The sequence below is a fragment of the Montipora capricornis genome, chromosome 3 (assembly GCF_036669925.1).
Source record: "Montipora capricornis isolate CH-2021 chromosome 3, ASM3666992v2, whole genome shotgun sequence".
Classification (NCBI taxonomy): Eukaryota; Metazoa; Cnidaria; class Anthozoa; order Scleractinia; family Acroporidae; genus Montipora; species Montipora capricornis.
This window is the reverse complement of record NC_090885.1, coordinates 62,696,932-62,722,862: the sequence shown is the minus strand read 5'-3', so window position 1 is coordinate 62,722,862 and position 25,931 is coordinate 62,696,932. Positions and strand designations below refer to the sequence as shown.

The 25,931-nt window shown below is 39.1% G+C and overlaps 2 protein-coding genes and 1 long non-coding RNA gene across 4 annotated transcripts in view; 1 reads left to right on the top strand and 2 right to left on the bottom strand.

The window, feature by feature from the left end:
* Window positions 1-1,457, bottom strand: part of LOC138043653 (erythroid differentiation-related factor 1-like) — a 35,555-nt gene extending 34,098 nt beyond the window's left edge. Inside the window, exon 1 of one of the 2 annotated variants that reach the window (XR_011131301.1) lies at window positions 1,285-1,457. Coding sequence is in view for 1 of the 2 variants with exons in the window: in XM_068890024.1 (XP_068746125.1) it covers window positions 1,285-1,374 (90 nt within the window). In the remaining variant the exon portion in view is untranslated. The remainder of the gene's footprint in view (window positions 1-1,284) is intronic. The other variant, XM_068890024.1, reaches the window with a different exon arrangement.
* Window positions 1,458-2,577: 1,120 nt separating this feature from the next.
* LOC138041553 (uncharacterized) lies at window positions 2,578-17,696 on the bottom strand. Its single transcript, XR_011130853.1, has 3 exons — window positions 17,486-17,696; window positions 12,205-12,404; window positions 2,578-2,973 (listed from the first exon to the last, which is right to left on the bottom strand). It is a non-coding gene; the product is annotated as an uncharacterized lncRNA (long non-coding RNA).
* A 533-nt stretch (window positions 17,697-18,229) lies between these two features.
* LOC138041552 (fez family zinc finger protein 1-like) lies at window positions 18,230-20,285 on the top strand. The gene is made up of 2 exons (XM_068887290.1): window positions 18,230-18,498; window positions 18,707-20,285. The coding sequence occupies exons 1-2, from the start codon at window positions 18,417-18,419 to the stop codon at window positions 19,678-19,680; spliced, it is 1,056 nt and encodes a 351-aa protein (XP_068743391.1). The 5' UTR covers window positions 18,230-18,416; the 3' UTR covers window positions 19,681-20,285.
* The last annotated feature ends 5,646 nt before the right edge of the window (window positions 20,286-25,931 follow it).

The following is a 25,931-nucleotide window of genomic DNA, read 5'->3' as shown; positions in this document are numbered from 1 at the left end:
CTGACTTACTTTTCTGGTTTCTATTGTCACTGTCTGATAGTACTGTGAGGGAAATAGCAATTAATTTGCCACAGCTGAGCATTTACTCATCTGCAGCTTTACAGATAAACATTGTCAGATAGGAAAATGCAAGAGACAATTATTATAATCACAAACATGCAACCAATGGAGATCAAAGACACCATTTTGAAAATGCCGCAACTTAAACCTTGACTTGAAACTGAAAACCACTGGCGCACTCTAAGAACTATGGGAGATTCAAGCTCCATTGCCATGTGATTGCATTGAAACACGGCAGGCATTTACTTAGAGGTGTCCTAATGGGCAGGAGTCAATGGATTCAAGGCAAAAGGCTTAATATACAGTGTACTCATACAAATTCAGTATGTGCGAGTGTGCACCATCATAACAATATTTCGGTTCTGCATCCTGTGGATCCTCTACTGACGGCATCACGTTTTATGACATTGACTGGTGACTTTTGACTCAAACCCAAGCCACTGATTATTGTTTAAAAGAATTGACTCTTCTTTTGATATTTAAATTACCCAACTATACTCACCAAAGGAGGTCATTGTTTTGACAGGCAACATTAAACACAATTGATGAGGACACTGAGATCATTTAAGACATCCCTATAGGCTTATGACGTATTTGAAAAGTTTGGATAGCACTCAAGAAGATAGAGTTACATTTCCCCTAAACATTGCAAAACTCCCTGCATGCATCAACCATAAATCATGTAATGCATATGTAGAATGTAACATGAACACAAAGGATGAATCAAATTAAATTCCAATAAAATGAAAGAACCTACGCAAAGCCTTTGTATAGTTCCACTGTGACAATCGCCCACAAGGAGAAAACGAAATTTAGGGACAAAATGGTTTCAACCAAGTGGGAGCAAAAATAGCAACAAATAAACTTAGATCATCAACACAAGGTGAATCAATTAATTAGTAATCATAACATAATGAATAATACGTGGAAATTGGTAAGCATGATTGATAATATAATGATGATCGTGACCAAGAAGATGCATTGTACAGTACGTGTATCCCTTGCTTGCGTACTGCAATTGTATAGTTCAAAATTATACTAAGGTCAAGATTATTCAAAATAATTGATTTTTAAATGTCGTAAATAAACTTCTTTGAATCTTACCTCGATTAACTCTCCTAGCCTTATACTAACTAAGCAAAACGAAAATGACTCTCGGCGTAAGCTTTAAGAAAACAAATACTCTGTCCAGCCGACGGCTGTTAAATTCGAAATGGAACTCACCGAATTGCAATCTAACGAACCCTGCTTGTCAGCAGAATCACTTTTTTCGACAGTCGCACTACTATCCTGATGATCCTTTTCCATGTTCATTGATTTAGCTTACCATTTACTGGCCTCTATCCTTGAAGGAAAATGAAAACTAACCCTGCAATCTTCCGCCATGTTGGAATTTTATCTCGAGAGCTGGAAACGAAGTCACTAAAAGCCGATGGGGCCCTGGAGTTGTAACAATTTAATGCGCATTGGCTGTTCCCAAAATAGCAAGGAAAAAGTTAAGGATGGCCCCAAACGGGTTTTTTCACGAAACCGCTTTGAACAATTTGGAGAGAATGTCTTATCAGAAGAATTAACTCTACAACACTGTTCACGTAATAGCAATTTTATGGTACGAAATGAAACATTTAATAAGATGCACTCATCAATGTGACGTAATAGGCTACCACAGAAACAAAAGAGTCATGTAAAAACGCCCTTTCTTTTGTCTTTAAACGCTTATGTCTCAAAAACGAACTCAGGTACCCCCATTTTTTATTGCTGGAAAGTGATTTGCCACCCTGCGAGCAGAGCCTCTTTTACCGTAAGAAAAGGCTCTGCTTGCAGGGTGGTGATTAGCAAGCTAAGATAAAACTCTCAACAAAGTTTAAAAAATCTCTCGAGCGGAAACCAATAAGCCCTTTGCATGACCGTGTCACGTAAGCTTGTCAATCATAAAAAAAATGGTCGTGGTAAAAAATATATTCCAGAAATGGAAAGAGCGTGATGAAATTAGCATGTCAATATTGAGGCCACTGACATTTATGTGAGAGATTTAACAGTGATTGTAATCCTTAAAACATTTACGAAGATTTATATGGAAAACAGTTGCTGGATGGCAAGCTTTGCCATCCAGCACACAATTTTCTTAAATTTTACAAACTTTCAAACCACTCTAAAATGACGCACTTAAACTTCAGTGGCCTCAAAATTGACATTCTTACTAATTTCATCACGCTCTTTCTATTTTTCTGGTATCTATTTTGTACCAGGGCCATTTTTTTATGATTGACAAGATCACGTGACACAGTATGAAAAGGGCGTATTTAGAAGAGATCTTCCGTGCGTGTAACGCTGAAATGTGGCCTTAAAAACAATTCCAGCCAATTGTTGCCATGGCCAATGATAAACTATGCAGGAGCTCATGACTTGCGGCTTAGAACTCACATTCTTCTGTTTGTTATCGTTTTCTCAAAAAAACTATATTTAGAACGACTCCTCTCGCCAAATATTGATAACTTAGTCAATCAATATGAAATGTCTTCTATTTTCGATTAGGTAACAAGTGCATTAATTAATTTATTAATATAATCTGGAAATAACATTCTAAAAATTTATATTTTATAGATCTGAAAACACGATCACTCAAAGTAGGGGAAATAGTTGTCCTTTTCTTGTTGAGGCCTCATGGCTTATCCCCCATCTCGATCGTTGCAATCAATTATGCGCCATAGCCCAAGTTCCATGCCACGTTGAAATAGCCGGTCTTAATTGATTTAATCGCCAAACTTAATGTTCACTGAATTCATATTTTTTCGGGTAGTACAAAGGACAGTGTACTATAAACGATACACAAAGAAAAACACTTGGGGTGCCATTCCTACGCAACTTGCAGGATTTTCTCAGTGGATTAGTGGAGCAAACAATTAATAGTTTCTGGAACAAACAAGAAGAAAGATGGGGTTAGTTTCAGAAGAAACTTTGGTGCTGCGTCGGTACATGTGAAACAGAAAAAAAAAACCACCACAAGAAAGGCTTGTGTGCTGAATTTTCGAGCGTTCGCACTTCGTAAAAGCGTTCGCTCCCTCGCTTCGCTCTGACGAAGGGCTAACACTCGAAACGTCAGCTCACAAGTCATTCTCGCGATGGACAAGTCAAGTCAAGTCAAGCCGAGTCAATTTTTATTTTAACTCACACAAATATTATTTACAGAGAATTAATATTAAGACAATTTCATGATCTGAAAACAACGTAATCAGAGATAACTAAAATACAACAATTGTGCGAAAGATTGGGACACCTAAATAGTTCAGGGAACTAATTCAGTTGGTGATCCAATGGAAAATATAATTTGTATAATAAGGAATACAGTGCTGAAAGAACAATTTAGTATAAAAAGTATTATTTCGTGGACCAACTACTAACTATCTACCAACTCACTTCCAAAGAAATAATGTTACATACACAACTTAAGAATCAATAATAAACAATTATTGGATGAGGTTTTTGTGATATCCGGAATAATCAAGGTCGAGGTAAGTAATAATAATAATAATAATAATAATAATAATAATAATAATTGTTTTATTATACGTTGTTTTGAAAAAAATGACGACAAACGCATTATCGCAGCGATCACAGTTTATTTTCAAACACATTGCTCTTGGAAATCATGCATTGCGCGCGCAACCTACAGATTATTCACTAATCTGTAGGTTGCGCTGTTTCTCAGAATTAACTGTATTAGCCAATGAAAAGACAGATGGTGACTACAATGTATAATAATACTGTTAATTTACCTTCATCGACTCATTCGATGAATTCAGATCAAACAAGAAGAAATCCTAGTCATCAATGTCTCCCTTCAATATTTGGCCGAAGAAACTCTTGGAATGAGTTTAAACATTGTCAGTGACGAAACGTTTTGCAACGTAAAGCTAGTGGTAATTAATACTCAAATTACGTCAATTAATTAAACTCAATCATGAAGTCACAATAAGGCTACGTGGTTAATTGAATTTCCAAATGAATGCCTTAATTCAATACGTGTTTTGACAAATAGAGTGAGAAACAAAATTATTTCATAAGATGTGCGGTTCGTTACTTTCTAAATTCAAAAACAAATCTAATAAGGTGCACCCTGTGTTAAGCACAGAATCGTTGACAACAAAACGGGTTAACGAAAGTCTATCAGAAGGAGAGGCAACTCTCGTGCGAGGATCGATACAAAGTGTCGAGGTTTTAGATGTGCCAAAAGGTGACATTTTGGAAGTCAGGCCTTATGATGGTGCCACAAAAGAGACGCAGTTTCGCTCGTCAACTGCTGAAAATAAAGAGAAGCAAACTGAGCCAGAGTTTGGAATCGTATCTGAGGGCGAAGCAGCATCAGTTATTGAAGAAACAAGTCAGGAACCAGATTTTGCGTCCAAAACTGAATGCAATACAGCTTCTAGCCTCCAAGAGAGCAAAATATTCTCTGTATCCTCTAATGTTTGCGTGTCAGCTGAGGATTTAAGTAGAGAGCAAATGGAATGTAAAATTAAATCATCTGTTAATATCGAAGAAGTGGAAAATGAGCCAGATGCGAAATCTGAGGCAAGAGACGCTGGTCTTGAAGATAGTAAAGCCAAACCATCCACCAGATCTGCGACTAAAGACAAAATGAAGATTTCTGTCCCCAAAGAAAATCCTGCTGTGTCAAATTACAGTCCTGTTTTTAATGATAAGTTACCAGCTTGTTGCAGCCAGAAAAGGACTAAACCAGGTTCCACTTTCATGGCGCAATGCGAAAAAATAATCTCTGGGTCATTAGCTGTATGTAGATCAGCAGAAGACTTCAGAAGAAAACAAAAGGAATCAAAAGCTGATTTAGCTGCTGATATAGAACATGTGAAAACTGAGCAGAATACAATTGGAGACGATCCAGAAGCTGGCCTCGCGGAGAATTCATCCATTCGATCCCACCGATATGGGAATGAATACGAAGAGCGTACTGGTCCTAAAGAAAATCATGCTGTGGGCGATGGTAGTCCTTTTTTTGAATATCGAGTACCAATTTATCTCTGCGAAAAGACTACTAAACTAGATTCCGCATTTACAGCTGAATGTGACAAAATAATTCCTGGGTCTTTGAACGTATGCGTATCAACTGAAGACATCAGTGAAGATAAAATGGAATCTGGAACTGAACTTGACGCTGATATGAAACAAACGGAAATTGAACAAGAGGCCAAACTTATAACTGGAGACAGTTCTAAAGCTGGCTTCAAAGCGAATTCATCGAGACTGTCCAATAGCTCTATTAATGTGTGCAAAGTTTTAACTGGCTCTAAAAAGAATTATAGTGATCCGGATTGCAGTTCCGATCCTGAATGCCAATCAGCCGCTTGTCTCGAAGAGGAGACAGCTGATCCAGATTCTGTATTCAAAGTTAAATTTGATTCGTCTAGGGGCTTAAAAGCGTCTAAGACTGGCCCAAATTTTGAATCAAGTTATGCAGCCGATTGCGACGTGGCGCAGACTGAACAAGTTGTGGGTGTTAAGGTGTGTTTTGCGTGGTGTGAATCACAAGTTGGGCCCAAAGAATTAAAAACCGAATCTGATTCTGCATCACCATTTGAATGTGACTCAGCTACTGACTTTTACGGGAAGCAATCTAATCGAGATTTTCCCTTAGCATCTGGACATGACATGGCTTCTGACCTGCAACAGAAGACAACCGAACCAGCTGGGGAATCTACAACTGAAGGCAATCCAATTCCATGGTCTCTAGAGAAAGACACTGTTTCAGTTTTTCAGCCTGTAGATATTATCAAGTCGACCAGTAGCGTGACAGCAAAGCATACGTTCGAAGATTGCAATTATGTGTTCAAAAGAGCGTGTCCTTCCGTTTTTGGTGACAAGGAACGTGAGCCACACTTTTTGTATACCATTGAGGGCAAGTCGGAAGTAGACATCTTTAAGAACGAAACTGATGTCGAGAAATCTGTGGTTAATATCACACCGGTTAATTCACTGGCAAAAGATCAAACCTACCCGGGTTACATATCCGTTTCTGAATGTGAACCAGACGCTAATCTTACAAAGATGGACACTGAACAAAAATCCGTATCTGCAGCTAAAAATGATTCAGTTGAAGAAGAGAATACAGGACAATTTTGTGGCTTCATCACTGCGGATAAATCAGTTTCTGATTCAGCAAAGTTGGAAATTGGATCAGAGGCAGTTCAACCAAAACTTGAAAGCATCGATCATTAACCGCTCGTAAAAAAGACACAGACGGGCCTTGAACCAGACGCAAGTTGCTAGGATGAATATCTATTGCCTTCTGTACCCGAAGTGAAGAGCCCTAAACTTGATAGCAAAGCTGGCTTCCGCTTTCCTTTTGTTGCCGAGATTGCAGCACATTACGATGTTTTTGGGAATATAATTTCAGGGCAGGCCGTTTGCGATTCTGCTGAAGAGAAAAATGGACCTGCGCTCAATCTTGAAGGTATAGGACACTTCCAACCAGTAGAAACCACCCAGGTAATTTCTGAACTAGACATTAGGTGCTTGGGTAGATTTGCATCGCCTCCTCCCATCAAATTGAGAAAACCTGGATTAGATTCCAAGCCTCAGTCTAATGACCCCTCAATTGACGAGATTGCTGAGAAAAATCCTGGACCAGATACCCAGTCGGACGTAAGATGTGAATTAAAAGCTGAGGTACAAGTTATTAACCGTCTTTTCAATGCCGTCCCACTGGAAAGGCCAGCGGGCGAAAAGAACATTATAGAAATACAGCTACAAGGAGTGTCTAGCACCAAAGAAACGTCTAGCAGCGAAAACAGCGGCAGCTATGGAGAGAAAAGACCAGCCCATGGTAATAGCTTTCAATCAGCAAATCAGAGCATGATAACCGCAGCTCAAAATGAACCATATCCACCCTCCTCGGAACCTCCGGTAGAGAGGAAGCTGGACATGGATAACAGAGCAAGGTTGGAAAGCGATCAGCATAACCAAGCAACTGACTCTCAAGTCAGTCGACACACTGAGATAGAGAAATGTGTCGAAGAGACGAACATCGATATTCAGCAGGCAGAAAAGGAAGTTCCGGATCACGCTTCGACGTCGCTACGCCATGACGGATCAGCAGTCGCTTCTGAGAACCAAGAGGTCTTATTTGCACTGGCGAGAAAGGAACTTGAAGAAAGGATAATAAAGGTAGGAACAAATCGATGAGGCGCGCGTCATCTGCAAACAAAAGCTCTTGGTTTTGTTTTATAAGTATCGGACATCGGGCTGTCATGTGGGAAGTCGTGAGTTCGACTCCGGCAGGACCAACACTCTGGGTCTTAAAATAACTTACTGTAGGAGAAAGTGCTTCCTTTGTAATTACATCTGCGAATTGTTCGACTTCCAAGTCTTCTTGGATGAGGACTGTAAACCGGAGGTCCCGTCTCATAGCCCTTATTGGAAATTTAATAGTATGACCTTATCTGGACGGGGGCATCTTTCACTTTCTAATATCAATTGTAAACTGCGCAACAAGCAGTCTGGCTAAGTACCCCATAAAACGTTGTAAATTAGTCCTGAAAATCCCCGAGGGGAGAGACTAATAGATTCACTTCATCTCTACGCGTATAGCTTCTGGGCACCCCTAGCGTGAGTTTTCTCTATCTGAAATTATATGCTTCTTTAGAACATCGTTAATGTTAAATGTGATTATTCCTTGAGGGAACCCATTTTGAAGGAGGAGATTTCGTATATTATTGTGTTAAAGAACTAAGAATTTAAAATATAATTGGTCATGCGACCCTCATGAAAATGACTTATCCCGTACTTCTTCGACCTGTAGCATCCTTCGTTATCAAGGCTCGGTGAATTGTTTCTGTCGTATAATCTATTGCTTTCGGCGTTCTCCAATCCCAGACCGCTTCTGGAAAGCTACAGGGTCTCTCATGAAAATGGCTTGAAAAACATTAGGTTCGATTATCAGCGGCTGTTTCGGGAAAGGAGCCTGCGCTCACTCCGAAGAAGACTGGAATCGAGAGAGTTGCGGAAATCGAGCCTAGAAAAAACATTTCTGATTGGTTGACAAAATGGCGCGAGAATTTTGAACCAATCACTGATTGGAGTAATGCAAAGCTAATGCAATTCGCTAGCTAATTTCGACACTCAATTGAAAACCGCTCTAAGAGTAGTGATCGGGTAAAATAATGATAATGATGACGATGACGATGACGATGACGATGACGACAGGAAGAATTTGTTAAAAGTCTTTAGCTTGTGCGCCGAAAACACAACTTGAAGTAAGTCTCTTCCCTCACCCCACCCCCCTCCCCCCGCCAAATCTCATCGAACCTTTCTATCGGACAAAATATCCTACTTCCAAATTCCTAAATTTTCCGTTTTGTCGTATCGGGCTTATTATATTGACGAACCTTTAAAAATTTAGGAGGGAAAATCTGGGCCCTATTTTCAGGAGAATGTATATTCCATTTGATAATAACGGCACCCGAAATTGCTTTGCTGCTTGTCATACCACAAATAAGCAACATGCAGATCACGAGTTTCTTGACGCTAATAAAGAGTTGTTGCTGTTGAAGGCCCGAGAAGAGCTGGAAAAGAGACTTTTAGAGGTTAGCCTTGCCTTTCATTTACCTGGGTTTCTTACATAAACCGTATTTGCAAATTGTGTAGCATAAGAATACAAAACACTTGCGCAAAGCCTACAAAGCTATTTGTCTTGTGATATTCACTTTTTAGAGACAGAATTAGCCGCATTTACATGAAATGGCTACTGATTGGCTGCTGCTTGTCACGATACTGACGCAGGAAAGTTTCCTTGCTCTAACTAGTAATTTCTTTTAAGCCGTTTCTCTTATAATTGTAGCCACAAGCAGTGGCAAACGCCTTGGGACACTCGTCCTTTTAAGTGGGTTTTCTTACTAAGTTTGAATGATTTTCCCCTCCCCCAATGCACAACAATAGTAAACAGACATTTCCTAGTCTATTTCAGTATTAACGGGTGGGGGGAATTCTATTTTGAAGCTTTTAGTGGAATTTTGACCGTTATACTTAGTTGATGACGTCCGAGAGGTTTTCAGGCCCATCCTGGCGTAAGAGTTTTAACTACTGATTGTAACAGTCAGGCAGTGAGCTATAATGAAAACTTAATTTTTTTCAAAAACGCTTATTTCATCGTGACATTTGACGTTTGCCGCAAACGCGAGGTTAAATCTCTTTGTTATTCCACTTTTCCGACCAATGACCAAAACAGTCATTGTTTCATCACCTAATAAACATCTGGGTCCGGTTGCTTAGCGCTGGTTAGCGCTGACCATGCCTCGCGCAACCTGGGCCTGTAGCCTGTTTCTGAAAAGCTCCGAAAACATTTCGGGCCTCAAGAGCAATTTTTGAAACTAAGAGACGATCGCAATAGGAGTGTTGACGAACAAATGCAAAAACAACGAAAAGTGAGAGTACGAATTAGATTTACCCTGTATTTTCAACGTGTAAAGGAGTTGTTCGTCACCACTCCTGTTGCAATTGTCACCTAATGACCTGGGAAATTTTTTTATCTTTAAACTAAGATCTGCCAGGAGTTATTTTTAGGATCAGGTTTTTCTCAAGAAAAGTAACATATTTTCCTTGACGCTGACAGACCTTTGTTTTGATCGGCTTTTACAACAGTAGACGTGCTGAATCGCCCAAGGGAGGTGTTCTATAAATAAAACTAATGGGGAGGGAGCTAGATGCTCCACTTAATGAGATCCTGGATCTGCTTTTTTTGAAAAAATTGATCTTTGAACATGTTTTTAAGCCAAAAGAAAACAAAATAACTGCAAAGTGTCATGACGTGAAAGATTTACGTTTAAGTTTTGAAGATATGTCACTCGAAATGCGCCCGAAAATTTTCGGGAAATGTCCCGTGAGTTAATTACATCAATAATGATAAAAGGTGACGTCACGTGTTTTTCGATGCCGTTGTCATTGCCTAGCTTACACACAACACGCAAAAATGTGTAGGTCCTAGAGTAGTACATAAAACGCTATCCCTGGTGCATTTTTCCAATCTTTGACTGTATTTTTTGGAAATTTTTTTATTTCATATGAAATATTTAAAAAAAAATAAACAGGATTTTACGGGGTATTTTCAAAAATTTCGACAAAGGTTTCAAATTTTTCGATTTCTGTTCCTATAAACAAGAAATTTTAAACAGGAAAAACAGGAAAAATTTTCAAACCAACTAGTGTTTTACGTTTTTGCTTTTCGTTAAATTTATGGAGATTTTTGTCGAAAAACTTGAAAATCTCCTCAAATCTTGTTTAATTTTTTCCACTATTTCACAGAAAAAAAAAATTAAATACGTTTTCAAAAACATTAATCAAATATTGGAAACTTTTCTATGAAATATTGGAAAAACTGGAGCAAGGAGAGCGCTTTATGTGCTACTTACTAGCAATCTTAAGGCCCGTTTACACAGGCGATTTTTGTAGCAGAAACTTAACTGTGGCCGCGGCTTACGTAAGCCGCGAACACCCCGTATAAATGGTACAAAATCTACGTTCACGGCTTTCTCAAGCCACGGCTTATCCTGGCCGGGGAGTTTATTCTCGTATAAATAGCTCCTTTTGCGGCTTACGTAAGCCGCGGCCAGAGTTAGCCGCGGCTTATTTTCTCTCGTATAAATGGCCCTATTGTCGCGCTCAAGTGTAAACCGGGTGCAATTTCAATGCGGTTTTACAGCGATTTGACGCCGCCATAAACTTCGATTTGGGTGCATGGGACTCACGGAATCGAAACAAGGTATCCTTGTACGGCAGTATCGCTACAGCGCAGGTGCATACGCTATGTTTTCAAAGCGGCTATTTTTGCCTTGACCCACCTGGTGTTTTAATTTTTAAAGTGAGCATACGTCTAGACACAATTTAATAAAAAAAATAGAAAATAGAAACATAAACACCGGGAAACGAGTCTTTGGCCTTCCATCTTTGCCTTCAATTACCGCTTGCATTGCCGCCGGCCTCTTGTCGTGCCGTTTATAATCTACACAACTGGTGTTAAACCGAATGGATCATTTTGCAAAAAGTCAGTCAGTGCAGCTACTTCATTGTAATTCCACGAATGACTTTTTGGTCGATTTTTTACCGCCATGAAGCTGCGTGACAAAACCTTCCTAGGGGTTTCTTGTGATTCAACATTGAAAAATTGCAGCAAAATTGCATTAAGGACGGTGTCTACTATTGTTATTGCGCATACATTCTGCGCATCTCGAGATACTCGGATTTCCTATCGGTGATGCTTACTAATACTGGGATATTTTTCCGCGGTTTAAAACTATCCGGAGAAAGTAGATCTTAGTAAGTACTCTTGGTATCCAAAAAGAAAACTGAGGGTAACCATGCATTTTTGAGAGATACTTAAGCTTCAATTTGAGAAAGAACGCCATACATTGCTTTGTATTTTAAAGCTTTTTATAAATATTATTCATGAATTATCTTTGAAAAATGCGTGGTTACCCCCAGTTTTCTTTTTGGATTTCAATAACACTTGTTAAGATCTACAGTTCCTGCACAATCATAAACCGGGGCAAAAATATCTTTAATTAGTAGGCACCGTCCTTAAGTTTTAAGAAAGTTCAAAGCCTTTTCGATATCGTGTGATTTTTATATTGCAACTTGAGCGCAACAAAAATCGCATGTGTCAACGGGCCCTTACGCCCGCTAAATAAGTGGCGTTTTGTTCATTGTTGCCTTACTGCGATTTTCACAATTCTGCGGAATCTCATCTTCAAGCGCTAACGGCCAAACTGCGTTTTGGCTTCCATCAATTAAACTGCCGACGCCAAGCCGAGAGCTGGCCCAAAACCACAACTAACCTACCAATCAGCATTGTTGGTCCCCTCGATATATTCGTACATTCGAATTCGACGCCGATGGAAAGCGATAGTATCTGCACGAATCTTTTTACTGGAGAACCTCTAAAAAATACCATAATGGTAGTCGAGCTGTGAACTAATCAAAACTCCTATTCGCTTTCCAGTGGTCGATTCGATCTTTCCAGCTACGTTCGGAAATTTGATTGATGGAAGCCAAAACGCAGTTTGGCGCTCAGCGCTTAAAGGTGATAATTCCTCAGAATTAAAAAATCGAAGTAACAAAAGAACGAAATACACTTACAAATAGCAACTTCATGCGTCTGTGATTGTTGCCAGTGTTTAATCTTGCATAAACCCTTAGCATAACTGTCGTGTCATAGCGGGGTAAGAATGATTTTATGTTTTTTCCAATTGGGTAGGTGGCAGCATCTCCAGATGGAAGCCTTGTCCACGAAAAGCAAAAGCCAACGTTCTCCAACAATACAGAAGCAGTGCTCGGACCTGCTTGTAAGAAAAAGAAGAAGATAACTGCATTCCGTAGGGGTTCAATGCCAGACAATAAATTGAAGTGCTTTGTTTTAGCAAAAAGCAAAAACTTCATGGCGTTTAAAATATTTAGTGCAAGAAGAGACAAGCGAACTATCGTTCTATCCGCCAGGCTTCCTTTTAAGTTTCGCAAGTTTGATATGTCTCCGTCTTTAACTGCTGAACAATTAAACGCGAAAATGCAGCGAGCACAGGAGAACAGGCTTAGAGAACTGGAACGAATACGACTTCGCGCGCGCAAATCGGCGCAATTGCGCGGGAGAAAAAAGGACACTAATCAGAAAGATGATGTCTGAACGACACACGATATACGAGTCTACATCCTGCCAGGACGACAGGGAGGTTTGTGACATTTGAATTCACAGTGGCATATGCTAATGAGATAATGGTACGTTTCTATTGAAAGATCATAAAAGCTTGGAAACCATTTCCAGACAGTGGAAAGACGACCAAAATGTTGCTTAAGATTGTCGCGACACAAACTATTTTTAAGCTCCAAAGACTATTACAGTATTTGAAATGGGTGAAGGATTAGATGTCTTAACGTGGCTTTTATGCAATCTATAGGACTGAAATAATGATTAGAAAGAAGTGGAGAGAGAATTCCACTGCAAGAAATATTTTAATCAGAACCTCATGGCTTGGAGGAAACGCACAACACAGAACATTTAACGTGATAGCTGATCTGAATATAGACACCTTGAGGAAACGATGATTCCAGGGGCCGATAAGGTAGTTGTAGACTTTCCGATTAAATACGTCTTCCAAGTAGCGATGCCTCATCCTCTTTACGATGTGTGAAATGGCCTCCATCTAACATATGATGAAGCAGGACTTGTCTAAAGGCGACAACAGGGAATGCGGTCCAGAGTCGCACAAAGCAGAGGAGGGGGGTTGGGGGAGAGAAGGAAGAAATGCAGATAAAAGGAAATTTGCTTTGCTTCTTGAAGTCAATATGAGGAGTAGTATAGCTCAGGTGTCAATAGAAACGATATTTCAGAAGTGTACAATAGTCCACTGTCAGATGTGTGACTTCTCTCTCTCCCCTCACAAACTTTTCGGAGACGGCTCGACGAAGGAATAATCTGCCACCATGTGTGCATTAACGCCAGATCGTGAGACGCTTAGCTAGGTTGCATGTTTGTGGTTTTTCAAACAAACGATGGGTTTAAGGGACGGGGATTAAGATGTTTCACTGTCCGGAACGGACAATAACCGGTAGTGATTTACATATGTAGCTAAGAAAGATAAAAAATGTTTGATAAAAAATGCCACCGTCAGTTTCCAAAATCCCTCAAAAAAATATGAGGTTTATTGTTAATTTAAATAGTAGAAAATTAAAGCAGTTATAAAAAATGACTGATTTGAAAAATTAGTGACGAGGGCTTTTATGGGATGTAAAGTACAAAAGCAAGTGGAGAGAGAGAGAGAGAGAGAGAGAGAGAGAGAGAGAGAGAGAGAGAGAGCTCACGTTATTTTGGTCTCATAAGGGACTTTAAGATCTTCGACGCGATCGTTAACGAGAACGCCACATAACAACAATATCAGTGGTCGAAAGAGGAAAAAATTACCACGCTGCACCTGCGGAACGAATTTAAGCACATATTCGTTCGGTACTCTACACAACAATTTAATGACATAAAATCACGGAATCTGAGGTTTTGGCCACAACGCGAGTATACAAATTTGAATCTTTCATTCTCTATATTTTTACTATGAAACCGCAGTGAAAGCGCTCATTAAAATACTTCGCCCACATTGTACGACGTGAGCGAGATGGACTAATGGCCAAAAACGTACGATTGTGCAAAGTTTTCTTCGACATCTCCGTCGTAAATATTAAAGTCCCTACAGTCTAACATGCTCTGAGTCATCAGGCCTTAATGTGGTTCTTACTTAAACGAGAATTCTGAGAGAGTAAACAAAAAGTCAATCTCCGCGCTTCTGTATGTTGATTTTGCTCTTGCTAAAAGAGATAATATTTGCCCAGGTAAATTTACAGGCCGTGTGCTTCTTACTCGGTCCATTATAAGAGAATTCCGAGACAAGGAGCGACAAGTTGGAAACTGCCTCGTGAAAAAAGAAGTCTGTGAGATTTTTATTGTATCTCTTGGCGGTTGAATGGAGCTTGAGAGCACAAAACGATCGACGTCGAGAGGGCAATGCGAGGAAGAGCAAGCAAGGATGAAGACGGTGGCTACTAGAACGCCATGAAACAATAAGCTACCGAAAAAAACAATGTTTTTGCTATTCCCGCAAGTGCATTTTACCTTGAGGTTCATTTCATGCCTGGTCTCGTACTGACAACGAACGCTGTGAATTGAAAAAAGTTAAGGTTATGTGGAGGACACGAGCAATTGTCGATAAATTTTCAATTCTCGTACCATTCATGCCAATTTTATTCCTCATTTTTCATGCCGAATGACTCGGAGTGATAGCAAGTTTATTACAATTACGGGAAATTATACTTTTAGACAACGTCCCCGTAGCCGTCGTCGTTTCCCCTGGTAGCTTGAACTCCCTTTTCTCCCTACTGTAAAACACAATGACGTAACACCTGCTTAATTGACCAATCATGGCGCGCGTATTGTCTGAGAGATACAATAAAAAAAAAGGGAACGTTCAAAAACTGTGCGCGCTTGATAACACCAGTCCCGCGATTGATTGCGCATATTTCAAGTTTTGATCGATTTTCAAATGTTGTGTTTTGCCTGTTCTTCAGTTTTTCTAAAAAAATCAACATGTTACCTTTAACCCCCGTCACCCAGAGACAATACAGCCAAAACTTTTTGACCAACTAGCCGGCTGTCTGGTGATATTTTTGAGGCAGAAAACTGTTGGCAGGCAAGCCAAATCTTGTTACCATAAAACGACTCGTTGGTCGAGAAAGTCGTGAAGTCATACCTTCTATTTTCGGTTACGGTCGATGCCGACCGTACGAAGCTGCATGGACTAAATATAAGTACAGTTGAAGTCACAAAGTCATTCGTAGAAACCAATATACAGCCTGAAGTCAAAATTGGCACCTGCCACTAAAACTGAAGACCGAGATTAGTTCACGGGCGGCAAAATCTCTTTCTAAATATAAAATTCCTCAAAGAAAGTATGTTTTTTTTAAACTAAGAGACTCTCAGAATTTTACAGAAACGTCACGTGTGATGTAGTTTCGATTATCACGAATGGTTCTCTTAGAAAGGAATTCCCTTTTGAATTAAAAGAAATAATAGGTTGAAGAAAACTACTCAATTTTAAATCCATTCAATCTCTCTTGCCTCAAGGACGCATCCCGTCGAAAACTTTGAAAGTTCCCGAAAATTTGATCATTTTTTCTGCTCGTCAGCAACTGGGGAGAAAAATATATGTTTAGATGATCGCGAGCACCTGCTTGCAATAAGCTAACGTATAATATTCAATGATATTGAACGCCGAACAACCTATCCTAAATTTAAATTGTAAACTTGACAGCCTTTACAAACAAAATGGTAAAAAAATATGCCTTGGGTTTTATTTCATTCGCTGGTTGCACTCAGATCTATTTATCGGAAGATAATTGCATTATTAACCGAATAAAGTCTATATGGTGTCATGTGTTTGAAACTACAGTTAACAAATTGTGATTAACGAGCACCCGGATAAAGTTTCGTTTTATTTTCAACGGTAATGTAGAGCGTTTCATATTCCATCGCAAAAATTGTTCAAGCGTTCAAACATCCATAACATTCGATACGAAATCAAGAATTGCATCACAATAAAAGCTTTAACACCGGTACCAAACGTTTTTACAACCCTTGCAAGCGACGTTAGCAATATCACTCGTGTAAATTATCATGACAACGACACACCCACCTTACATGACGTGTCTATCATTTTAAACCTTGTTTTTCGAATTCAAATGAAAACTTAAAATTTTTAAAGTCTTTCGCAATATTTCAGGGGCTTGAAAATACACAGTAAGGATTTAATATTGCCAAAAAACGAAACGAAAGATTTTAAATGTTAATGAAGCTTCAAAATACCGGTTAGCATTCGATACTCGTTGGTCTTCCAAAAGGAGTCATACGGGGCGCTTAAGTGAGGCCCTCCTAGGGCTTTTACGGAATAAGAGAACATGGCTAATTTGAACTGGGGAACAGGGAACAATGTCAAATTTTCTAGGGAACAAGGGAACAAAAACAATGTTGACCAATTTTAGGGATCTAAAAGCTGGGAAAAAGTTTGAAAGTAATTTGGGGAGCAGGGGAACTCAAGCAAATATTTAAAGGGAACAAGAAAACAAGGACCCCCTCTGGTAGGGCCTGAGTAACCCACGAATACAAATTTTGTTTTCGTTGTTTTCGCTAACAAATGACTTTTATAGAATTAAAGGAATAAAAGATTTTGTACGACTTTTTGTTAAGTGCTGATAGTTTTTCGGTCTGCAGCGCGTCGGTCGAAGCCCAAATCTCGTCAAAAAAGTTCAATTCTGCGACTGCCGCGAAACATTGACAGTGCCTGAAAGTGAGGGTTTATTTTTCTTTCTCTGAAAACAAGTGCAATTTACGAATGACACGCATATTCAAACACACGGTCATAGCAGTAACAATTGGCGAATTTCAGCTGTAACGTTCCGAATAAATAAATTTATATCCACTCCAAATAATTGTAGGTTCCTTACGTAAGGCATAGACGGTAATACTATTGTTTCAAATTTTCTTTCGGACGTTATAACTTGAGGTTGCTGTTTATCATGACCATACCGAAACTGGCTTGTAAAAATACATAATGAATTCGGAACGTTAGTGGAATCGATTTTAAGACCTAAGCTCCGACAAAACATATTATTTTGAATTAATGGTATAATAACAAAACCGTAGGGAGTTAGTAAGATCCAATAAAACCCCCGATGGGACGTCGGTGATCGATTACAAAGATCGACCCTTGTCACATAAAGCCATTTTGTTCACGAAACACACAGTGAAACGAAAACAATTATGCAATAGCTATTGAGTGTCTTGAGACGAACTGGTGGTTGTCTATCATGATTTAAATAAACAAACCTTGGTTCTGTCAGGCATGAACTTTGACGAGCTCTAGCGGAACGTTTCACAATCATTAAAACCGCGAAGACGCCAAGCAAGATTCCTACAAAGCCAGAAGATGAAGCATGACACGCTGCGCTGTCGTGTTTCAGATAAATAAAATCTACGCAAGTCAAAGTTTGGAGTAACACATTTGCGGACGTGAAGGCGGCCTTTCAATGAGACAAGAAAGCCTTCGCATACAAAGTCTCTGACAGAGGTCCGGTAATAAAGACAGCTTAGGTAATTATTAGCTTGCAACCAATAGGCGGGCCTATTGCTTTATACGGCGCTTATTACACCCTAGTGAGGTCCAAATAAATATTTTCAAGAGCAAATGTTTCAGTATATTTGCATTTTTATAGCAGCGCAACGGGTCCAGTCAGCGATTTTCCCCCCCGAAAAGCTATAAAGTTGAAAGAAAAAAATAAACCCCACATGTTCATAGCAACAAATCGCGCAGATACGGAATCAGTTTATGCCAAGAATTTTTCTTTTATCTGAACTCAAGGTGGATTTGTCAGCAGATTTTATGATAACTCGGAAAATTAAAGCCCGTCATTGCAGGTGTTGCCGAGTTATTTTCATATGTGCAGTTTATAAATTATTCAATATGTTTGCAGGTTAACCAAGTTAAGGAAGTTTGATTGGCTGAAAAGCGCATCATCCGAAATCAACACAATGCGAGATCTGCTCGAAGTCCCCCACGACATAAGACTGTTAAAAGATTATGCGCTCACTGGGTTTTCCATAAGATGAGACAGTACAAAGGAACACTTCTCAGTAGTACAGAGTTTAGCTTGGGTGAAGATCTGTTCCCAAATCGCGGCAAATATCCTCTTTTTAAAAAACACATTTCGGTATTGCTGTGACCTAAACACATCTTTCATAATAACGCGAATTCGAAGCGATGCCGAGGGCTTTTCTGTTGAAGAGAGATTTTGAGGATAAAAATTATTTCAGCGAAGGAAAGCTGACTTTTATCCAGCAAGGTTAGTATTTCTTCCAACCTGTAATTGAAATCTTTTTAAGTGTTTGCTGGACTTGGTTAATTCGAATTGTCTCAAAATAAAGTGAGTTCCTATATAAACATGTCATAGTTCACTTTCTTATTAGAGCTGTGTGTTCATTTTAAAATTTTATCGAATTTTTAGTGGAAGAGTATCATTCCGAATCACCGTGTATGTTTTTAATTTGCAGATGAAAAAAAATCGACGACTGGTGATGATTTTCCAGGGACCGGACGAAGCAAGAGCCAGGCAAAAGCGAAGAAAAAAGATACTGGTGATGCGGAAATCTTCAGATCGTTTCAGAAGAATAAAAAGTTGTCTTACCCAGCTGAAGTGAGGATTGACGGGAGCGTTAATGACATCGGAAAGATTCTAAGGTTTGCTGATGATTTCATTAATAATGAAAAGAAAATGTCGGGGCGAAATACTCAAACAGGCAATCTTCACGAGGTGGATCACACTGCCGATCATAGAATTCTTCCAGAAAAGAGCCCGTTACAGGCACAGGGAAAAGTTGGAAACGCGTCAGAGGCAATCGGAGAGACGCTGGCGTCTAATTTAAAACGGTTGACATCTCACGCAAACAGAAAATACTCACAATTGAATAAAGCAAATGAGCTTAGTGCCACAGGCGTAAAAAATCGATCCGACAAGGCGACTGTTCACAAATGTAACCAGTGTGGCAAAGTTTTTAAAACGAAATACACTCTTTCAATCCACTTGAAAATGCCCGATCACACTCAAAGCCGGCCGTTTGTGTGCAACGTTTGTGGGAAGGGGTTTCGCCTGTCCAGCACGCTTTGCCGCCACAAGATCATCCACACTGAGAAAAAACCACACAAGTGCGAAGAATGTGGTAAGAGTTTCAATCGCTCGTCTACATTAAAGACGCATCTTAGCACGCACAGTGACAAGAAAGCTTTCATTTGCGACATCTGCGGCAAAGGTTTTCACCAAAAGGGGAACCTTCGCAATCACATAATGATTCATACGGGAGAAAAGCCGTTCAGATGCAACCAGTGCAATCGGGCATTCAACAAGATGTCGAATTTGAAATTTCACATGCACACCCACTCGGATAATCTGCCGTACCACTGTAGAACATGCAGAAAACGCTTTGCGAAAAAGGCCGAATTGAAGGAACACGTAGAAGAGGCGCATTGAGGAAGCTAGTCAACCCGAACTTAACCTATTGCAAGGCAAAGAGAAACTCGACGACTTTATTGTCAGAGAAACAGTCACGTTTCCTTCGATCGATCCCCTCAATTTAAACTCCTTTGGCAAACCTCAGTCTTGTATTTACTAACTTTTACGCCTTTTAAAAACTCAAGATCAGTTTGCACAAGTCAAGTACGAGGGAATTTGTAAATTTATCCGCACGCCAAAGAATCCACAAATAACTATTAACATATTTTCTTAAAAAATTAAATATTTGCACTTGGTTTTAACTCCATAATTAACAATTATCACAGAGCTAAGAGTTGACGGAGAAGATAGACATTTCAGTTCATTAATATTCAAAGTTTATGAGATATTTGTTACTTGCACTTTAGCTTCTCTTCGTTTATGCTTTGTACATTGCCTACCTTTCCTTAATTCATCAAATACGACAAAGCGATCATTTCGAGGCGACTAAGGCCACTTTTTTGAAACCAGCTCTATGAGAAATTCCCTTTTACCGTCATAAATTCACACCTAATTTTATTGCTTTCCTTCAAATCCATAAATGTACAGTGAATATAAATTGTATTGTATGGTACTCAAGTCAAGAGTACATTAAACAAGATCATTTTAAATCTGTAGTTGTTTGTTCCTTTAATTTCTGTCCACAGTTAATTTTCAAGTTTATTTCTTAACAAGAATTGCGAGAAAAATTCGCTTCTTTTCTTGGTCAAATTGACTTCTGGGTTCATCAAACGAATTAAGGTTTAAAGATCAAGCCATAAATCGTTTCTTTCTTTTTTGTTCAAATCCGTTAAAATAACAAGAACAGGTGAATCTTCTCCGCAACACAATGGGTTCAGTGACAATTCCGGAAAGTTGTTTCGAAAACACGCTGCGCCTTCAATTGTTTAAGTTCTCCAGAGATGATTAACCTTTGAAAGTTCATTAGAGCTCGCACGCTCCCAAAAGTGTCTCCCAACCGGTGGTGGAATATACTGATAATAGAAATTTTCGTGTGCAATACTTAATGTGCTTAACTATTACCACCCGTTGGACCAGTTGATTACTTGTTTTCTCTCAGAAGAGGTGGAATACATTAAATTGGTTGGGGACTTCCTCTGAGATAATTATGGGAGGAGCAAAATGAATTACGCAAGCGCGCCAACGCAATTAAAAACGCCGCTGGGAGCGTTCAAATCACGCTGTTTTCCTTTTCTCCGACTTGACTGACCATGAAAGGGTCGAGCAAATATAGCAAGCAATGTCGATGGAAGCATGAAAGCCGCCGGTACATCTTTCAATAAGCGAAAATAAGTTTGGGTTTAAATTAGAAGAACCCATGTGGAATTCTAAGACTTTTGCGGAAGTTAACGCAATTAATCCTTGAAAAGACTAATCTGAAGTGATTTTATAAGAGAGGTAGAACGGACATTTTTGATTCGAAGATCGACATTTCTTCATAGCAAATCCAAGAGATTTTTTTACGCAACTTGAGTACTGGAAGAAAATACTTTGGATTTTAATGCCTTCGTAAATTTATGCCAAAGTCCCGCATAAGAAAAGTGCACAAAGTTTTAATCCTCGAGAAAGAACATCGATTTAAGTGAATATTTATTTATCAATCGTTCGGGGTCGATAAATTATTTAAAAGCTAAGGACAATAAAATTGATTTCGTTCATACAAAGCTCTAAAGATAACTTAGAAGACTATTATTCAATACACGAACTTATAACTTCCGCGATTTTCAACAACTTGAAGGCAAACGCCTTTACAGCAGTATATTAAATTCTTAGACGATTTCAAATAATTCGCCAAAATATTACGGACGAGTTTGATAAGAGAGGAAATCCGAGGAATTGAACCGTCCACGGAATGAAGATTTAGCAAAAAACTACGTCCAACTGCGTGTTTCAATTTTCTTTGAGGTCGTTAAAATTCAAAGCAATTAAGCTGAAAATGTATACCTTCACAAAAGAGAGTTATCGGAGGTGAGCAAAAAAATGTATGATTTAGAAAGAAAGCGTTAAAGCGCCTTGGGTAGCGTTAAAGAAAATTGAGATGAATATGTAGCAAATAAAAACGATGTGTCACGGTTAGCACGAAAATGGCTTGATCCACGAATACCACTCTCTTTGGCAACGACAGCGTTCCATTTTTCGCTTTATAAAGGAGACCAGGTCGGAATTTTAACTTAGTCCCTTAAAAATTGAAAAGAGGAAGAAATGCTTTGGTCTTGTGCAAGTCTTATAGGAGAACAGAAAACAATCCACCATCGAAGCCACTTTAAGACAGTTGGTAGTTTTCTATAGCGCTCATAAAGTTGAATTGAATAGCAAACATAATGGGACATTATTTTGATTAGAAAAGAACAACAAACCCTTGTGATGTACATAAGCTTTTTTTATGTTTTTGTTAATTTATAAGTTGTTCTTGTGACAACCGCAGCTTTCGTACTGTTCATTGAAGCATGCTGTTTGGTAATTTGTAAGGTGACTCGTGCATTTTGAGTCCAGCGCTAACACGCACACACCTAACAATGGCATGTCACCTTGATGTTTCCGTACGAAAAGTTGCTTTCGCGAAAGATATATTCGTGAAGTGTAAAAATTCTCCTATAAACTTTCATTTTTAACCAATATACTTCGAGAAGAGTGGTATGCTTTTCTACTCGAGCGCTGGTTTCAGAAGTGTCCAGCAGCCGTATTTCCAATGCAAAATAAAGAAAATCCAAAGTTTCCAAGAACAACGACATTTCACCTGAACTGCACCACAGGGAATTGCTACATAATAAAAGTCAAACATTAGAAATGCTGCAATGTAAGGTGATTTCAGTCCTCGCCAACAAATTATGCAAAAACCCACCGCGTGTTCGAACCAAAAGACTAATACAAATAATACACAATCGGATTCCGCTAAATTTTTCTTTGTTATTTTCTCGGATCCTTCAAGATCAAGAGCGCCGTTCTTGATTTTAATTAAAAGGACAAGAAAAGAAGAATATTACTGACAATGATGCGGTTAAAGAAAACTCTCAACTAAACAACTAAAATGTGTTTTTTACAGCAAAACTGACTTAAAAATCGAGTACATGCAACCATTGCCATAGACCACTTCACGCTCCTGACTTTAGTGGAGTTTGATGGAATAGCTATCGTAGAAATCAAACTTATTAGACAAAGTTTCTACCATACATTTCCTATAATTCCGAAGGTACAAAATTACAGAAAATGTATAAAGAAAAAACGGCAATATATAGGAATTTCAGAGAAGATACCGAGTCCAAATCAACTCAGTTGTGAACTTGAACTTATACGTTTGGTTTATGAAGGCGAAAGCCTAGAAAAGTAGAGTCATGGACTGTTTATTTTGCTTTAAATTTCCATACAAATCTTTAATTTCCGCCATGTTGCCCTGATTACCCATGATGCAATCAAGAGCGTGAAGTGGTCCGATTGGATAGGTAGTCAGAGCACAGTCTTTGTGCATTGTTTGTCAAATACGTTGCAAAATTCTCTCGCGCTCATTGGCTAATTTTTATTGTCAATAAGCGAACAGACACATTAATTTATAATTCATGCGCTAATGACACAATATTGCTCGCGTCAGATTGAAGTTTCTCGCATTTTTGTCTCGCGTTTTTCTCGTGTTTTGCCTTAATTTTGACCCGCCTGCCTTTTTGGTATTGTAAAAAGCAAATCGATGTCAGTTTTTCATGGGTCTGTCCTGTTATTGACAATGAATTTCGTCATAACATTGTCAAAGTAGTCTGCGGATCCACTTGACCGGCTATCGCCTCGTGGATCCACAGCTACTTTGACAATGTTATGACGAAATTCATGATCAATAACGGGACAGACGCATGAAAAACTGACATCAATTTGTTAAATAGCTATTTGTCGGAGTTTTCACCCGGGCGGCTTGCACTGGCCACAACATTAAAGTGCACCCCCAACTCAAGTACTTTTAGTCTACAATATTGATCTCCCCACCGAAAGCAAACATGTTTGACGATTCTTACCACAAAATTTTGCCTTTTATCTGCCGGGCAAGTCGCGCAAAGTTATTAAAACCAGCCGTAATTTGGAGCCACGGCGCGGCCGTGACGTGAGAGGCATGGGTCTATTCTGGATTTTACGTCACAAATGGCTTTGCAATGCAGGATTTCTTTGCAAAAAAGAATGCAAAGCAGTTTGTGACGTAAAATCTAGAATTGAACCATGCCTCTCACACCACGGTCGTGGGTCCAAATTACTGCTAGTTCTGCCAAGTTTCCGTGCCTTGCACGGCACAGAAAAAGCCAAATTCTTAGCAATAATGGTGACGCATGTTTGCTGTGGATGGGGAGATTTATATTAGGAACAAAAAAAAAAAATCTGTGTTTAGGTGCACTTGCAGCCTGCTCGATTATGTTACGACTGAGAATGACATCTGGCACCAGGTTTTTTTGCGGGACGGTGCGATCCAACGAGGAGACGGACCAAATGAGCGCCGGAGAATCGAGCCTTTAGGGTGGCCAGGGGAAATTTTGAAAATTATGTTGTGTGAGACTGCATTTCGTGCGTTCTGAAGGCAGTATGACATGAAAACAGACAGCCAAAAGCGATCTTTGAAGCGTGGATATTTCCCACACTTTTTGAACTTCAAAATGATTATTTTTTTTGTCGCAGAGACTATATTACGTACGCATTTTACAGTTTTAGAGAATACTGTCACTTTTCAAAGAGAACAAAAATAGAACTAAAGTTGAAAATCCGTGTTATTAACTGGGTTTGCTGCAGCAAACCATGATGATCAGCACTTTAAGTAGTGCGCCAAGCTTAAACGTACTTGGGTACTTCTTATAATCAATGTCTGTCAGATAGTGGATGTGCATAAGGTGACCAGTGAAAACAGCCTCTGTTGTACCAAGCTCTGTTAAAAGTGTGTAGCCGTCTTAGAGCACTTGCACTTCGTTTTTATTACACAAACAGTAAATCTATTGAAAACGTAGTTAATTGTGCTTTGTCATCAATGTGTTTAATAATAATAAAACAATTATCCTGCTCAATCGTGCGTAATATCGCCTAATTTCAGCCAACTCGGCCTACGGCCTCGTCGGCTTAGTATCAGGCGATATTCCGCGCGATTTCGCAGAATAATTGTTAATTCCTCGTCTGCCACTTGAAAACATGGCTCGTCCCATCCTTCAGCGAGCTTTTCTGAAGCTAACTGCGCTTGCGTAAGTCACTTCTCTTATGCTTATGCAATAAGTGAGAACTTCGTTATATTAAATTCTTAATGACTGATCCCAAGGGAAACAAAAGGCAATGTTTCCAGAAGGACCAGTCATTAAGTGATTTGTTACATAGCACAAAAAGAAAAACGTGGAACAGCAACAGCAACAGCGGTCGTCGGTCAACATTCGCGGGTAACGGTGCACTGTTACCCTCTGACGTCATAGACTTTGCACTGTTACCGGCTCAGAGAATTTTGGCGGGAAATATTTTTATTGTTAGATGTCATGTGATCTCGAAGTAACCAATGAGAGCGCGCGCTCTGGGAAAAAATCAGCTATATAACAATTATGCTTATGCTTGTGACGCGGCCGTCATGAAGGTGCCTGGGGCTCCGCGGGACACGAGGCCAAAAGAATGTGAATCTCTTCCCGCAAATTTGCAAAACACTAATCAGTAGCCGGATTTGACGAAAATAAACAACTTAATGAAAACTAAATGGGGGATATATTCTTATAATTTACCAATGCGGCCTTACTGACCAAACATCTCTAATCCCAATACTTTCATAAGAGCTAAAGAACAAACTAATAGTTTAAAACTTAATACTACTAAACTTAAAAGTTTATCTTGAAGAAAGGGAACTTACAGCTTTTATAATAAAATTAAATTAAACTAGCTTTTAAACATTTGAAAATTTATAAAATGTTCGGCTTTCAAAGGATTAATGTTCTTCAAGTCTTAGTTTCCAAATCAATATGTAACGAAAGCAAGAATCTCACGACCTAACAAAGCGAAAATTTTACGAAAACTTTGTCGCACATGTGAGGAAAAAACTAAGCTAACTGCGCTTCGCTCTTTCCTTCATGTATGCGGCGAGCTTAATATTCCAGTGCGGTGCATTTCTTATGAAACTATGTATGGTTATTTACTAGAATAACCTAAATCAACGATTGTTACGACTACGTATAATTAGCACCACTGCTAACGAAAAAATGCTAAAGAACAAAAGACGAAATAACAATATCAGTATAAAC

Bases quoted from the DNA above. Each gene is read 5' to 3' on its own strand.
- LOC138041552 (XM_068887290.1), top strand. From the start codon at position 18,417: ATGCCGAGGGCTTTTCTGTTGAAGAGAGATTTTGAGGATAAAAATTAT. The intron at 18,499-18,706 runs GTTAGTATTTCT...TTTAATTTGCAG, and splicing joins GCTGACTTTTATCCAGCAAG to ATGAAAAAAAATCGACGACT.